At 41.3% G+C, this 17,377-nt stretch overlaps 1 protein-coding gene across 1 annotated transcript in view; it reads left to right on the forward strand.

Moving 5' to 3' along the window:
* The first annotated feature begins 2,502 nt into the window (after positions 1-2,502).
* Positions 2,503-17,377, forward strand: part of ANK1 (ankyrin 1) — a 203,070-nt gene continuing 188,195 nt past the window's right edge. The window contains exon 1 of the mRNA XM_069075835.1: positions 2,503-2,602. Coding sequence (XP_068931936.1) covers positions 2,576-2,602 — 27 coding nt within the window. The 5' untranslated portion in view covers positions 2,503-2,575. The remainder of the gene's footprint in view (positions 2,603-17,377) is intronic.

A 17,377-nucleotide genomic window follows, 5' to 3' on the forward strand; every position in this document is an offset into this window, starting at 1 on the left:
TCTTCTTCTTCTTCTTCTTCTTCTTCTTCTTCTTCTTCTTCTTCTTCCCTCTTTCTCATTCATGCTAGAAGTGCAATTGCCGCTTGTGGGCACAAAAGTTTTGTCCTGCTCTGTTTCCGACTTGAGGCAGCTCACCTCTATTTAGATGGCGTCGTGGTACCCTGTTCCCTGGGGGTTTACCATACCGATGCCAGACTTGCTGAGAATAACCTATCACCTTTAGCTCTACTACAATCCAGAACTCCCAAGTTCAAGCAATTCACCACCCTAAACCTCCCCCAATAGCAGGGATCTTATGTTACTTCTTTATAGAACATTTGTGGTTTGACTTTTACCTCTTGGGTGTGGGACAGAATCTTTCTGTGAAAGTTTGGGCTAAACCATCATGAATAGGCATGACTGATGACTTCAAATATGTGACAGGCTATTGTGGGGAAGGTAAGTCATATTCCGCTAGGCCCTAGTAGGCAGAACTAAGAGGAAAAGGAGGGGGTTAGAGGGAGGCAGATTTCAGGCCATTTTAAGGATGAATTTCCTAATAATTGGAGCTTCCCCAAAATAAAATAGTATAGACTGTCTCTGGAGGTGTAGTGAGAGTTTTCTATCTTTGTAGGTTTTTTAATAGAGGCTGGATGACCACTTGGTTATGAGATTTCTATACAGATTGAAATAAATGGCCTCCAAGGTTGCTCCCAACTTTGAGGTTCTATGATTCTCTGAATTTTGTACTCATAATACAGATCATTAAAGTCAAGTCAAATATCATCTGCTTATATTTAGTGATTCTGATTCTCCCCCCCCCTCCCAAAAAAGGTCATTTCTCTTCTTGTGTCCTATGCCTCAAATGACATCTGCTAAGGATTTTATTTCTGTTAATTAATGATTTTTTTTCAAAGATGTGCTTTGAAACCTGCTTTGTCCTCCCTTTTTCATGCTTCCCAGGGTTCTGGTCAGATGCTCTGGTCCTGCTCTGCTATGAGCCCCAGCCTCTGCTGACTCCTGCCAATACAGCTGCCAGGAAGAGTGGAGGCAGTCCATGGGCAGGGACCACAGAGGGTCATTTTTTTTTCCCTGTGGCAGCTGTGACCTCACAGTAAGGTCCATTTTGGATCTGTAGAAAAGTAGAAGAGACAGATGGCAGCCACACTAGGGGACCTGGAAGAGCAAGAAGAGAGGGAAAAGGAGAGTGTCAGGTGAGGGAGATCAGAACTCCCCCCCCCACCCCCCCCCCCCCAATCATTATTATTCAAGCCAATTCAGATCAGGACACAACCAAACGGTAACATGAAGGTATAAAGGTATGTCTTTATAAATAATTGTAATTTTATAGGTTATAAGTACAATAATGGGAACTGTCAGGGTAAGGATGACTATATCACTATTCCGAGGCACTACAAAATATCTCTCATTTGATTTCACATTTCATTGATTTCAGGTTACTCTGGTTTCTTTGCCCAATGGCCCCTGCCATTCCAGGGCATGGTGTACTCACTATATAAAACAACACAGTACAAATTCCATCCCATTCCACTTAGCCTCAGATGTAAATTAAACCACTTCTAAAACCATAAGTTGTACAGCCTCAGAAAACCAAGTCATGACAGGAAGATAGTCTTAGGGTGATGGCCATGCCGAGCTAAGCTTTTTCTTTAGGAAGGAGACTCACTGAAGCATCAATTGACTTTCCTGGCAGCCATGTAGAGTAGTTCTGTAGCTCTTACTTCAGCCCCATCTTTCCTCCAAGCTGCTGTTTGGTGGTGACTCACCTCTGGTTCCCAGGAATGTTGTTATTTTTGGTCCCAGTGTCATTAAGATTGTGCCCAGAATCCCTGCAAGTCAGTAATTAAGGAACACATGGGCCCCCAGTGTAGGCAATTTAAAAATAGAGGGAGACATAAGCCTGTCATGTGGCCCTTGGGTTTGTTAAACAGAGGACCATAGCTACTCTGGGGAAAAGTCTTTCGGCCATGAGAGAAAAGCCAATGTTATTTGGGGTTTTGTCTCAGAGGATACCCCCAGGCATCTTGCCTCCGGAGGACTCCCCAATATTCAGCCCAGTCTTTTGGGAGCATAGAGAGAAAGACCTCCATTGTGGCATGGCATTCTCCACTTGGTGGATGATTTTCCCATTGCTAATCTTTGGCGTTGGGTTCTGCTGGAAAGGTTTAAGGGAAAGATCTCTTTTTCAGTGATTCTCCCATTATTTCTCTGTTGGAACACTTTGGAAAGGAGTTATGCTGGCAGAAAAATGGTGAGTGAGTGGGTCTGCTGTGTTTCTAGTTAGAAATGGCCTTAATGTTGGAACTGAGGGAGGGAGGCAAAAGAAAGGGAGTGTTTGCTATAATCTGCAGCCTCCATGCAGGAACCTCCCCTTTCTCCTTCTGCCTCTAGGCAGCCGGTGAGACTAGATAGAGAACACTCTCTGCTCCTGATAAGGCCTAATGGGTCCACGGGCTTGGGGCCCTTTCTGGGTTCAGGTATCTTAAGGGAAGGCAGTAGCAGTGTGACATTTGTCCCCACTGTTCAAAGAGCAAACCCCGGTGCAAGGAGACTTTCTGGACTCTTAATAACTGGAATGCCCAGCCCAATGTGGTCCTGGAGGGTGAGTATTTGTCCAGGGGTTGAAAGGAGGGTTTGGAAAAAAATGTGTAACAAGGAGGTTGGAGTTGGGGGAGTGGGTAAGGGGGAAGACATAAAGATGGAAAAGGCCAAGGTTGAGAATGGGAGAATTGCTTCTCTTTACAATGACAAAGCTGGCTGAAATACAAGCATGTGTTTGAAATTAAGAAATGATCTTCATCTACCTGTGAATGTGTGTGTGTGTGTTTTCAAACTGAGGGGTACACTTCATTGGTTAATAGCCTCACCACTTTATAGGCTTTGTCACCAGAGATGAACACTTTGGACCTTTCTTGCCTAAATGAGCTCAATTTGCATTTTTTATTGTCATTGGTTTACTCTCAAAGAGTTCTAGTCTTATGTTTGAGTTAGGTGCTCTATGTATTAGAGGATTAGGGAGAAGGTCTTTGGGGCTACTTCTCTTCCTTTCAAATGGAGATTCTAGAAGCTTGTACAGACTCTGGGATATGCCCTTTGAGCTCCTCACTTGGTGGGGGGGGGCACTCTATAGTTATTGGTTTTGTCCTGTTTTCTGTTGCTGGATCAGTGGCATTTGGCTTGACCAAGGTATCTATGTGATGGAGCTACTTTGGGTGGGGGGAGACCAGGAGAGAACCAGCTGGTTGACCCTTCATATAGTTTAGTTGAAAGAACCCTAGATCTGGTTGGTGTCAGAAAACCTGAATTTAAAGACTGGTTCTACAGCTTAATAACGGTAGAACCTTGGATAAGATATCTCATTTCCTTCCAATATTAAATGAGGAGGTTGAACTTGATGAAGGTCTCTTTCAACTCTATGATGATGATGATGATGATGATGTCTAAGGGTCCTGCCATCTTCAAATCCTCTGAACTATCTGTGCAAAAGGGATTCAAATACTTTGTAGCCTAAATATAAGTAGTAGATTTCATATATCTACTTCATTTTTCACCTTCTTTTGGGATCTTGGAATTTTAAATTTTTACTATTTAAGAGGTAGAGATTAGAGGGAAAGTCCAAATAAGGAAGAAAAATATTCCAATGTGACCCCAGATATATAGGTTTGTGGGTTAAAGAAAAAAGTGATGGTATAAGATTGTTCAGAAAAAGATGGCATATCATTGCATTGGAACACTTCTAGCCTGGGTGATTTTGTGGTTGTTGCTGTTTAGTTGATTCAGTCATTCAGTCCTTGTGACCCCATTTAGGGTTTTCATGGCAAAGACACTGGAGTGGTTTGCTATATATTTTTTTCACAAGACCAGACAACAGTTTTTGTGAAAGAGACCTGGGGGTATTAGTAGACCACAAGCTTTATATGAAGTAGAAAAAGGACAAATGTTATTCTGGTTAATAGTATTTCCTATTTTGTATCAAGAACAGTAAGCTGAATTTAGAAAAATATAGATTCCAGAATGAAGAAGGAGGTAGGTATTCTATACACTGTCCAGGTTATACCACAGATCAAATACTGTGTTCCCTCCTGGATGCCACATTATAGGAAGGACATTGACAAACTGGACCTCAATCCAAAAGATAATGACCAAGGTGGGGAGAGGATTGAAGGCTGTTCCATAGGAAGATGAGAAAATAAATGAGAAAACTGAGGCAAAAAGGGTTAAGTGACTTGCCCAGGGTCACACAGGTAGTAAGCATCTGAGGGCACATTTGAACTCAGAAAGATGTCTTTCAGACTTCAGACCCAGCACTCTACCCACTGTTCCATTTAGCTTTTTAAGGGGCCCTAATTAAAACTTACAGCCCTTTTTTGTTATCAAGCTTAGGGACTGAGTTGGGCTATGTAAAGTCCGTGCCCTGCTTGCTTGGTGGATTAGTGGGTAAATGGACATTTTTATGCTCTTCTAGCTAAAGGAGAGGGAGTGGTTATAATCTGATGGTTCCTCTAAACTGTTTAGTGGCCTGCCATCTCTGAAACTTGGCCCACCTGTGTTAAAAGCCCTGCTTTGCCAGGTGAGGAAGAAGTCACTGTCATCAACACCAAATTCATGTGGATCCTTTCACTTGTGTACCCTTGACATAGAGTTGGAAAATCAGGGCATACATAGGAGTATGAACTGTAGAACTAGCAAAACCCTTGTCATCTGGCCCAATACCCTCATTTTACAATTAAGGAAACCCAGGCCCAGAGAAATAAAGGGAAGGTCATTCAGGTGGTCAGGAGCTGAGCCAGAATTTGTCCTCTGATTCCAAATCAAATCAAACAAGATATCTGTAAAGTTATTTAAGTTAAGCTTAAAACTGCATTAAGACTTTGGGAACATCCTGTTTAAGTACTATGCAAACCTTAAAATGCCAAGTAAGTGCTAGCCATCATTGTTGTTAGTAGTGATATTATTACTACTACCAATGATAATGAGTATGAATAATATTCACACTACTAATAAATGTTATTTGTACAAATAGTAGATATTATTGGTAGTAACAATAACAAATATAATTATAAGTAATGATTTTAAATACCTAACTGGGAAACTACAGGATCACTTTCCAGTACACATTCAAAATAATGATCTTGGGCAGGTGATTTAGTTTCTCTGGGCCTCAGTTTCTTTATTGATAAAAATAGGAATAGTATCTATAGGGATGTTGTGAGGATAAAATGACATAAAGGGGTGGAAATGTTTTGAAAGGCACCCTATGTTCTTGTTTAGGTGTTATTACAATTCTATCAAGTCAACCAAAGTCCAGACTTGATGGATTTTCTGAAATTAATTATAAATTCCAACACACTTCTCATTGCTCAGCCAGAGTGTTCTCAGAAAATGCAGACTAGTTGTAATATTATCCTAAGTGAATCATAATTAGAAAGGTAATTTCATGGCAGTTCAATTCAGTATAGATTTATTGGATACCTGGTGTGTTCAACTCAGTTCTGGAGATATAGAATGGAGTCAGACACCGTCTATGCCCTTGAAGAGTTGACAGTCTAGTAGGTGGAATGAGCTATTACTTAACTTCGAATATGATTTAGTGAATAAGAAAGGTCATCAGAGAGATTCTATGGGAAAGGGATCATTTCTAGCTAAGGGGATTAGAGAAAAATCTTCATTGCCAAAGTGGCACCAACCTGAGCCTTGAAGGAAAGGCTTAGAGGTAGTCCAGGCATGGGATATGGCCGCTCACTGGGTTTATAATTGATACCCTCATCACCTCCTGTTCAACATTTTCTAAATTATTTGGGTGAAGGCATGTGTGTCAAATTTGCAGATGACATAAATTAGAGAGGTAAATAAAGCAAACCCAGTGGATTACAGTCAGGAATCAAAGAGGTGTTGACTGGCTAGAACTATGAGTTGAATCTAAGAAGATTAAATGTAATGAGGATAAATGCAAAGTTTTGTAATTGAACTCAAAATCAACTTCCCAAGACACGAGATCAGATAATTTTTGTGAAAGAGACCTGGGGGTGTTAGTGGACCACAAACTTCATATGAATCAATAGTATGATGCAGCAGAGAAAGGACAAGTGTTATTCTAGTTAATAGTATTTCCTATTTTGTATTAAGAACACTAAACTGAATTCAGAGAGATATAGATTTCACAATGAAATACACTGTCCAGGTCATGCCACAGATCAAATGCTGGGTTCCCTTCTGGATGCCACATTATGGGAAGGACACTGACAAAATGGACTTTAATCCAAAAGAGAACGACCGAGGTTGGGAGAGGATCAAAGACTGTGCCATAGGAGGAAGGATTGAAACAGCTAGGGATATTTGATCTAGAGAGAAGTCTTGGGGATGATGACTACTGTCTTCAAGTATTTGAAGGGCTATAAATGAAAAAGATTAGATCTGCTCTGCATGGCTCCAGAGGTCAATAATTAAAGTGAAGTCAGAAAGTCTCAAAAACCAATTTTGGCTTTTTGTCAGGAAAAACTTCCCAATAATTGTCTCAAAGCTAGCAAGTTCTCCCTCACTGGAGGTCTCCAAGCAAAGGCTGAATTTGTCTGCTGTATTGTAGGAGAGATTCCTTATTCTGTTGGGTACAGTTTGGACTAGGGTCCCTGAAGTCTCTTCCAATTCTGAGATGCTATGATCCTGTGATTTTTTTTTTGACAGTAGTAAATAGTCCACTATTCTAAAAAGTCTGTCTGAAGATTCTCCTTCTCTGATTCATTCTGCACACCAGTGCTAGAATCTGTGCACTAATTCTTATCACTTCCTCACTCAAAAAATCTTCAGTGGCTCCCAATTTTATACAGAAGAAAGTCTAAATAATTTCACCTGACATTCAAGGCCCTTAATAAGATGACCTCAAGGGATATTTTTAGCCTTCACACATTCTATACTTTTTTAGACCATTGTCTCCAAACTTCTTTTTTTTCTTGGTTTTGTTTTTTTTGTTTTGGGTTTTTTTTTTTTTTGCTTTTTCAGAGGGGGGAATGCAGGGCAATTGGGGTTAAGTGAATTGCCCAAGGTCACATGGCTAATAAATATTAAGTGTCAGAGGCCGGATTTGAACTCAGGTCCTCCTGACTCCAGGGAGTCTATTCACTGCACCACCTAGCCACCCCCAAACTTTTGATCATGTACATCTATTGGTTAAAAAAAAGAGAGAACACTCACCCCTGACAGATAAATTTACTTATTTGCAAATTATATAAATGTATTATACTACACTAATAATTATGTGCATCATAAAATATATACATTTGTGAATTTAAAAGGATGAGACAAGTGAAATAATATATTTTTTAAAAAGTCATTAATGATACTAAAACTTTTCGCTCTCACTAAAATATCATTAATTGATATTTTAAATGTTTGTTGTTCGGTTGTATCAGATTCTTTGTGACTCCATTTGGGGGTTTCTTGGCAAAGACATTGGAGTGGTTTGTCATTTCTTTCTCCATTTCATTTTACAGAAAAGGAAACTTAGGCAAACAGGGTTAAGTGACTTGCCCAGAATCAGACAGCTAATGTGTGAGGTCATATTTGAACTCATGAAGAGGAGTCCCTGACTACGAGCCCAGTGTTCTATCCACTGCGCCACCTGGCTGCCCTGATTTTAAGTGATTTCAGTGTAATTAAATATACTTCATTATTATTTTAAAATCTTGATTTAACATTTTGTGATAGTGATTCAAAGGTCTGGTTCAAAGTTCATTTTGTTTCAATATTTGGTTTTAATGTGTGTTCCCTGTAGAAAATAACTCTTAAAGATTACAAAAGGACACATGGAAGAAGTACATTTGTTGGTTGTGCTTACATGATACTTGTTTTTCAATCCCATTCACCAGTTATACAAAGGTTTTGCTTGAAATTTGGCTAGTAAATGTCCATCTTCTCTGATGTCACTCAGTTGTTTTTGTTGTTGTTGTTGTTTGTTTTGTTTTTGCTTTTTTTTGGAGGGGGGAATGCAGGGCAATTGGGGTTAAGTGACTTGCCCAAGGTCACATGGCTAGTAAGTGTTAAGTGTCTGAGGCCAGATTTGAATTCAGGTTCTCCTGACTCCAAGGCCAGTGCTCTATTCACTGCACCACCTAGCCACCCCAATCAGTTGTTTTTGAAACTAACTTTAAGGTGTTTTATTTAAAAAAAAATTGATGAATGAGTTCAAAATCCACCAAAATGCTTTACCTGGAAGCTGTTAAAACAAGTTCTGAGTCTGTTTTCAAGTTTTTGAAAGTGCAGATGTGAGGATTTTTATAGCAACCCAGAGAGGAGAGAGTAAGAATCCAGGAGAAGAGTGTGGTTGACAGTGTCAAAGGCTGCAGAGTTGTGAAAAGGAATGAGAGCTGAGAAAAGACGGTCGGATCTGTCCATTAAAAGATTGTTGGTAACGTTGGAGAGAGGCTTGTTTCAGTTAAGTTCAAGGATAATGAGGAGGTTGAGAAGCTGGACCCATGGAAGGATGGTGCCACCTGAGGAGACAGGAATGTTTAGAAGAGGGGAGAGTTTGGAGTGAAAGATAACATAATGAGATCAGCGATGCTAATCGAAGGCCCTTCGAAGTCTGCCCATCCTGTGTGCCTCACTCTGTCCCACCAAAAATGAAAATGGGGCTGTGGGTTTTATTCACCAGCTATTGTCCCAAAGTACATGGTCGCCTGAGGCAGCTAGGCGGTGAAGGGGGAGGAAGAGTTGGGGCATAGCCAGATCTTTGCCTGCACTGGCAATGGTGTGTCTGCTTAGATCATGCTCATGAGGGGGGAAGGGAACGAGCATTTATTAGGCACCAACAATGTACCAGACACTTTCCTAACTGCTTTGCAATTATGATGTCATTTATGTCAACTACTCTGAGGGGCCAATGCCACATGCAGAAAGGAGACAGTTGGGCACTTGCATAGCCACAGGAAGAGACCTCTAGGGCGGTATGAACTGAGGTGTGTTGTCTGCTAGTGAATTATTGTTGTTTGGTCATTTCAGTCATGTCCAACTCTCCAAAACCCCGTTTAAGGTTTTTCTTGGCAAAGGTAATGGAATGGTTGGTCATTTCCTTCTCCAGCTCATTTTACAGATGAAGAAACTGAGGCAAACAGGGCTAAGTGACTTACCCAAGGTCACATACCTAGTAATTGTCTGAGACAGGATTTGAACTCAGGTCTTCCTGTCTCCAGGTCTAGTGTTCTACCCACTGCACCACTTAGCTGTCCTAAAGGGGATGATATAATTATATACGAGAGAAATCCCATGGTTCCTCATGGAGTGGGAGTTAGACTCTTGGTGTCCCAGGTCTGTAGCCTATTTGGGGGTTGCAATTCTCACTCTGGAGACCTTTGCTCTAGACATATTCCAGACTTTCCTCCCTCCATGCCCTTTCCCACATCTCTCCTCTCCTGCCCCCATTTTCTTCTCTTCTCTTTCAGTTCTGCCAAACATTTATTAAGCACCCAAGAGCAAGGAATGCAAAGAAAGGCAAAAGACAGACTCAGTCCTTAAGGAGCTTATAATTCAATAGTAGAAGACAACATACAAAAGGAAGCAGAAAAGCAGGGTGGGAGGAAGGGAAGGAAGAAGGAATCCAGCTTTGGGGAATGGTGGGGAAGTCCAGAGGAGTGGTTCTTTCTGTGCTTTACTTTTCTTTCATGGTCAAGCTCAAATTCAGCCTCTTCCATGAAGTCTTTCCCAGTTCTTCACAACTGGGAGTACTTTCTCTTGTCTCCTAAATACCATAGAGAGTCCTTTAAAATTGCATCATGGGACTTTCCCCTCCAATTCTTTATCCAGCTACTCCATTACTTCATGACAGTCTCAGGAGACCTGGGAGTGTAGTCTATGCTCTAGGCAAGGTATTTATTCCACCTCTCTGACCCTCAGTCTCCTCCTCAGTAAAATGAAAGGATTAGAGCAGATAATCTCTAAAATCCCTTCCAACTCCACATGTCAATGTCTTCATTTCCCTACTAGAGTATAAATTCCTGGAAGGCAGAAACTCCCATTTTATTAATCTATGTGGCTTCTAGATCCCTTAGTAGGTGATCAATAAATGTTGTTTATCCTTTGTTCTCAAGGAGAACCAATGATATACATAGTGTGAAGTTTTGATTTCACAGTGAACTGGATTTGATTGAGGTAAAGCCTTGCAAAGTCATCAACCTAACTCTCTCCTCCAGTCATCAGAGTCCAGAGGCAAGACAAAAGTCAAGTAGACTGGTGAAGGCCTGGGATTGGGAGGTGGGTGGCCTTGACCTTTCTAAATTAAGGTCTTTTCCAGGGCTCAGCTAGTCCGAGGTCACACCCCCTGAATGACTAAGGGCTAAGTAAGAATTGAGACAGAAGATGGACTAATTTACCATCACAAAATATCAGTCTGGGAGAAGACCCTTAACCAACAAACCCACAACAACAACAACAAAAACCCACAACTGCTATTTACACTCCTGATCAATGAATATTTCTTCAGTGAAAGAAAAGGATGGAATGAAGGCTTGGATTGTAAGATTCTAGTGTGTATAATGTTAGCATGTCTATACCACTATTTCTTTTATTTTTTTGGAGGGGGGGAGAAGGCAATTGGGATTAAGTGACTTCCCAAGGTCACACAGCTGAAGCTGAATTTGACCTCAGGTCCTCTTGACTCCAGGGCCAGCGCTCTAACCAGTATACCATCTAGCTGCCTTATATACCACATTTCTTAGAGACAGGTAGGTAGAGAGCTGGGTTTGGAATCAGGAAGCCCTGAGTTCAAATCTAGCCTCCGACATTTACTAGCTGTGTGAACTTGGGCAGATCATTCAACTGCTGTATGCCTCAGTTTCCTCATCTGCAAAATGGGGATAAAAATAGCAACCCCAGGGTTGTTGTGAGGATCAAATGAGATATGTGTAAAGTGCCTAACAAACCTTAAAGCACTATATAAATGCTAGTGATGATGATGATGAAAGAAATTTGACTGAAGGGCATTAGTGCTATACAAATGTTTAATTCTCAGTCTTTGATACATACAGACTCTGACTCTGGGAAAGTCACATAACTTCTCACTCTCTAAGACTGTAAGCTATAGAACAGATGTCCACATGCATGGATGGAGGGAATTTCTTCACAGGTAGTTCCCTAAATGGAAGTATAAACCCCCCTCCACCATGTTGGCTGTTATTATCTGCTGGGAATCAAAATTAAGCCTGGGTATTATGTGCTGGTCTTGGAGATGATCAGCCTGCAGATTCTCCCGTGATGTGTGTAGCCTGTCTCTGAAGGTGGCTGCTGACAGCTATCTCTTTCCTGTTCAGGGCACACTCCAATTGTGCCATCCTTTTCTGACAGCCAGTGACGGTTCTTTCAATAACTAGCGCTCGGCTGGGAGTTGTTCTCCCTTCTGCCCCTGGCCCATCCTCCTCTCTGTGGATTCCTGGTTGAGCAAAGGCTGATTTATTACCTGAATTTACTGTCATAGCACAGGAAGAGGTAAAACCAGGAAGTCCGTGTTGCTACTGTATCTCTAACCAGCTGTTAAACTCCATTATGTTATAACAAGAGACGGTGTGCATGAATGAAAAGCTTCGGAAAATTGTCTTCAGTCAGACCTTATTTACTGACAGATCACATAAAAATAGCAACCTTCTCTCAGGACACTGAGACCGGAGGGTGTTTTTCCATCTTGAGAAAAGTGTAGGCTCCCAGCATTACTCATCAGATGTAGAAAAAGTCAAGCAGTAGAGTCTTTGATCACTCTTCCTGGAACTAATGGGCTAGTATTGGTCCACAAACTGGGACTCTGTTAACTCTTTGCTTTCCAAGGGTAGTTTTGGCATCTTTATTCATGTGAAACACCATTGGGTTCCAATTGCCTGTCAGGTCTGTAAAAAAGACAAAAATAAAAAGCCATCTGGCCCTTTTCCCTCTTGTTTCATTCCCTAATGGCTACTATTGATTGAGGGTGATGACGATTTGCAAACAGTGGAATAGATTCCTAATAATATGGCAGGCTACTTAGAAAACCCATTAGAGATGGAGAGGAAGCTGCTTTGCAACAAATCAGGGGACAGGACTGGGCTGGGGAGGAGGGGGATGGGGAAGGAGATGGAGGAAAGGAAAGCTAGGGGAGAGCACATGAAATGGAGGGCCTTCGTGGTCAGCAGCTCCTTATGCCTATGTTATCTGACATAACGGTCAGGCCCCTCCCCCAAAATACTCCTTCTGCAATTACATAGGCCCAACATTCTTACCCATAATAACTCTCTGAAAAAGGACCAGGAGTCAGAAAGAGCTTGGGTCAAACCCTTCTCTGACACTTCCTAGCTATGAAACCACAGGAATGACACTTAATTTCTCTGAACCTCAGATTCCTCACCTATAAAATGAAGGTAATAACACTGTGGGGCAGTGATTTCAAAGTATGATCTGGGCACCCCTTGAGAGTCCCCCAGACCCTTTCAGGGAGTCCATTAGACCAAAACTATTAGCATAATAGTGCTAAAATGTTTTCATTTCTAATATTAACTCTTGATCAATATAACCCACATAAACAAAAGCTCTTTGGGGGACAGGGGGTCCTCAATAACTTTTATGTATAAAGGGATCCTGAGAGCAGAAAGTTTGGGAATCGCCACTGTAGGGCCTAACTTACACAGTTATTAGGGGACTCCAATGAAATAACATTTTCAAAGCACTTTGCAAACCCTACAATCCTATATAAATGTCAGCCATTGTTGTCAGTTGAACAAGTGTTGTTCTCTCCATTTTATAGATGGGGGAACTGAGGCATAGAGAGATTGAGTGATTTGCTCAGAGTCACACAGCTAGTAGGAAAAGGATTAAAGTTGGGAACAGCACTTAACTTTCCTAACTACAAGACCAAAGTTCTTTCCATTACCCCGGACACTTTGAGTGTATTTGGTAAGGGGGAGAGAAAAAAGACTTCACACACACACACACACACACACACACACACACACACACACACACATACACACACACACTTCAAGTTCCCTCCTGGTTTGCCTTAAGAAATCTCCCCTTGAATATTCACCTATTCAGAATGTTTAGTTCTCAATAGCAAGGCCACAACAGCATGACTAGAGGTCTTCAAGTAAAGGAAGGCTTGGTGACCTCTTGCCAGTAGTGCTTGGCCTGTCTGATTGGACTGGATATTGAATGATGGATTTTCTCACTCTGACCAGATATGATTTTGACTTGGGGAGGAGGGAGGCCACTCTAAGAATAAGATAGAACATGAGTGAAAGACTGGAAGTGAGAAAGCCAAGTTCTTGTTCAGGGGCAGGAACACAAAGGACTCAGAAGGGAGTAACTCTGATTGTGGAGGGCCTTGAAGGCCAAGTCAAGTACTTTGGACTTTGTTTGATAAGCAATAGGGAGCCACTGAATATTTGGTCACAGATGAGTGGCATGACCAGTTAATCATATATTACCTCTTGGGCTGTCCTCTTAAATGGCTAGGCAACTCTTATGCTGTTATTTAATTTTTACATGTATGTATTTTGTTCAAAGACCTCTAGTTAGGGAAACCCACTTTCCATTTGGGGAGATCTCTGATTTTTGGAAGGTTTTCCCTTATGTTAGAGCTGAAATCTGCCTCTCTGCCACTTCCATTCATTGTTCCTGGTTCTGTCCTCTGGGGCTATGCAAACTAAAGTCTAATCCCTCTTTTCTAGGATAGCTCTTCACATACTTGAAGACAGCCACAGTTCCCCATTGTTCTTCCCTCATCCCTCAAGTCAACATGACTTCAGTTCTGCATCTGATCCCTATTGGCTGTGTGACCCTGGTCAATTCATTTTACTTTTGGATGCTGACATTAATCCAGAAAGTGCAGCTCTGCATTTATAGAGGAAGTTTCCTTATCCGAGAATTTACTAATGAAACCACAGGCCCTGCCTCTATCTCATGTGTTTCCTAAATTTTCCCTTCTCCTCTCTGTCTGGTCAATGCGTACTCAGTGTTTAAAGACCCACACAAAAGCCATGCCTTCTAGAAAACCTGGTCGACCCTGTCAGTAATGACCTCTCCTCTCTGATCTCACATATCACTATTTCTTTCACAAAACACTTAAGCTTTGATCAATCTGTGATATTAAAAATGGGGTATGTGTACAGGGTCCAAGTACATGCAGATCATGGCGCCCGTGGACTATTCTTGTTTGTGGCCAAGGAACAAATCTTTATTAACCACCTGCTATGTGCTAAGTGCTGGGCATGTATGTACAATAAGGGGAACAATCTCTACTTTGGAGATTCTTATGTTCCAATGAGGTAGACAATAAGGACATAATTAAACATATTCAGAATAAATATCCAGAAAATAAGAATAGATAAAAACAGGGGGCCTTCCTTTTTGACATTCTGACATTGGATCCCAGAGAAGCATGTGAACTGTCTCCTCCCTCTCTTAACTCTCTGTATGTGACCAGCCCACATGGGCCAAGACGGAACAGGAGGAGAGTGGGCTGGGATGTCTTTGGTAAATTGCATGGCAGGTTGGTGGGTTTTTTTTAAATTACCCCTGCTTTTACTCTTGAAAAAAAGCCTCATCAACTTAACGCCAATACTCTTTCAATCATATAACACTGTGTATTGGTTGTTTGTTTCTTGTCCTTCATTCTTAAGAAAAGGACCAAAATGACATCACTATGTTGGGGTCAAGGTACAGTGTAACTGATCAGACCATTGTTTATTAAAGGTATCCAGGCAGTATAGTGGAAAGAACACTAGACTTGGAATCAAGAAGACCTAAATTAAAATTCACGCTCTGACACTAGCTATGTGACTCTGGACAAGTCACTTTACCTCTCTCAGCCTCACTTTCCTCATCTGTGAAATGGGGATAATAGGACTAGATGTTCAATAAATATTTGCCAAGCAAAGGACCTGATGTGTCTTTCTGCGAAACAAGGGTTTTCCCATGAAGCTATATCATGGCTATACCCGCTGAAGTATTTCTTCAAGATAAAACAAAAGCTGGGAGTAAGCTTCCACAATGGCTTTTCGCTGTGCCAGGAATGAAAGGAAAAACAAATAAACTTAGACAGGACCCTGATCTGTCATAGACTTTGGCTGAAGAGTGAAAGCAGTCAGTGGAATGATATCATGGTAGCCCATAACAAAACAAGTACCATAGATAGGTAGTCAAGAGACCTGAATGAGAAGCCCAGTTCTGTCATTTATTCCTTGTATGACCAAGTTAATCTACATCTCAGGGATTCTGTTTCCTTCTCTGTAAAATGAGACATTTGTGCCAGATTCTAAATTCATTTATCTTGTGATCTGACAAGTTCACAGATTTAATTTCTTGGTTTTCATAGAATTTAGAGTTGAAAATTTCATAGAATTTAGAGCTGAAACTGTCTAGTCCAATCCTCCCCATTTGAAAAGGAAAGTGATTTGTCTAGAGTTACATAGTGCGGAAAGAAGCTGGGATTCAAACCAAGACCTCTAGACTCTAAATCTAGTTTGCTTTTTCTCCTCCTTATAGAATGTTGCCTCTTGACTCCATGCAGTATTTTAAAGTCGATTAATTTCCATTATCCCTGTTTCTCTGTCTGTGAAATGTAAGCAATGGTACTTGCAGTTTGGGATAGATTGCTGAGTTAACATCAGCTGATTGGAGTTTTTCGGGGCAAAAGTCTCTTTAAATAGGGAAGGCAATATTGCCATTAGCGCTTGTGGGGTGGGACCAATCCTGTTTTGTTTATTTCTATCCCGTCCAATTAAGAACCTCTTCTGGCTCTAGCTGCAGAATTGAAGATTTAGAGCTGGAAGGGACCTTGAGATAGCTCCTCTCTTTTTGCAGAGGAAGAAACCAAAACCTAAAGAGAATGAGTGACTTGGGGAGGGAAGAAAGGCATAAGCATCTACTTAGTGCCCACTACCTGGCAGGCACTATGCTAAGTCCCTTACAAATATTCTCTTATTTGATTTTCACAACAACCTTGGGAGGTGGGTGCTGTTATTATCCTCATTTTATAGTTGAGGAAACTGAGGCAATCTGAGATGAAGTGACTTACCTAGGGTTACACAGCTATTAAGTGTCTGAAGCTGGATTTGAACTCAGGTTTTGCTGATTGCAGGCCCAATGCTCTATTCACTGGGCCACCTAGCTGTCTCAAGGTCATGTTGGTAGTAAGTAGAATTTCTATTTGAATGCACGTCCTCTCACTCTCAATCCAGTGTTTTTTCTTTACACGGTGCCATGTTTTCTCCCTCAAGCCCATGAGATGCATTTAGATGGCGTCCTGAACAGACACTGAGTTAGGCCTTATTTGATGAATTCCCTACCAAAAAAGGGTGTCTTGTTTCAGTCCAGCCTAGCCCCACCAAAACAAACTGAGAAGGTTATAATCACACAGCTGGGCAAAATTTGATTTCAAGATCTCTTCATTTGTTCTTTTATTGTCCCCTTTAAAGAAATATCCCTCTTTTCCCACCCCCATGCTCCCCATCTAGGTTGTCCCCAGCATTTCTAGGCAGCCTTTTCCTATGACATCTAAGGTCCTTTTTTATTTTCAGAATCTATCATTCTGTGAGATGGTAATCCAAACTAAGGGGAAAATGGGATGTAATTTGCAAAAAGTCTACTTATTGCATAAAGCAAGGCACACCAGCCCTTGATTGTAGAGTGATTTCTCCATACACAGTTCGTTTTCTTTCTGACTCTAAAAGGCCTGGAGGGTCTTGCTAGTTAGAGCCTGGCTGCTTTAACAATTCTCTACGGAAATCAGAAAATCAGTAAGAATCAGATGAAGTGGAATGGGGATGAGCGAGGCAGCTTTTCTGTTGTGGGTATATTAGAACTGCCTTTACTGCTCAAGTATAGAATCGAGACATCTTTATGATCTGTGGAGATCTAGTGAGCTAGTTTGCAAAATACCTTCTTGCAGAAATCTAGCCAGCTGTGTGGTTTCATCAGTACGGAGAGTCCTTTCACCCACTGGGGTCACAGACTTGACATTTTGTAGATCTCCTTGCAGCTTATCTGGGAATGATCTTCTCTGAACTTATCTAGACTGGTTCTCCAGTGGTGGGCAAACAGGTTCTTGCAGTACCAGTGCCTGAAGGCCTTATAGCTTTCAATATTACAGTCACAGAGTTGTAAGGGATCTTTGGTCAGAGGTGCGTTCACATGGGCTCCTGTGAGCACTTACACCTTGGAAATCAGCAAACAGGTTTGTGTGACTGTCTAAACTAAAGAAAGTGATGGAGAAAACACTAATAACGCAGACAGAATTTAAAAGTGTGTCGTGAGTACATTTTTTCCCCCTGGAGGGTTGTTTAAGAATTTAGTAGCATACCTCTGCCTCTATTCCAACTCATATCACTTAAACTGTTTGCCTCAGTTTCCTCAACTATAAAATGGG

The sequence above is a fragment of the Petaurus breviceps genome, unplaced genomic scaffold, assembly GCF_028583685.1.
Source record: "Petaurus breviceps papuanus isolate PSGF00001 unplaced genomic scaffold, PetGlider_PUasm1.0 90919, whole genome shotgun sequence".
Taxonomy (NCBI): domain Eukaryota; kingdom Metazoa; phylum Chordata; class Mammalia; order Diprotodontia; family Petauridae; genus Petaurus; species Petaurus breviceps.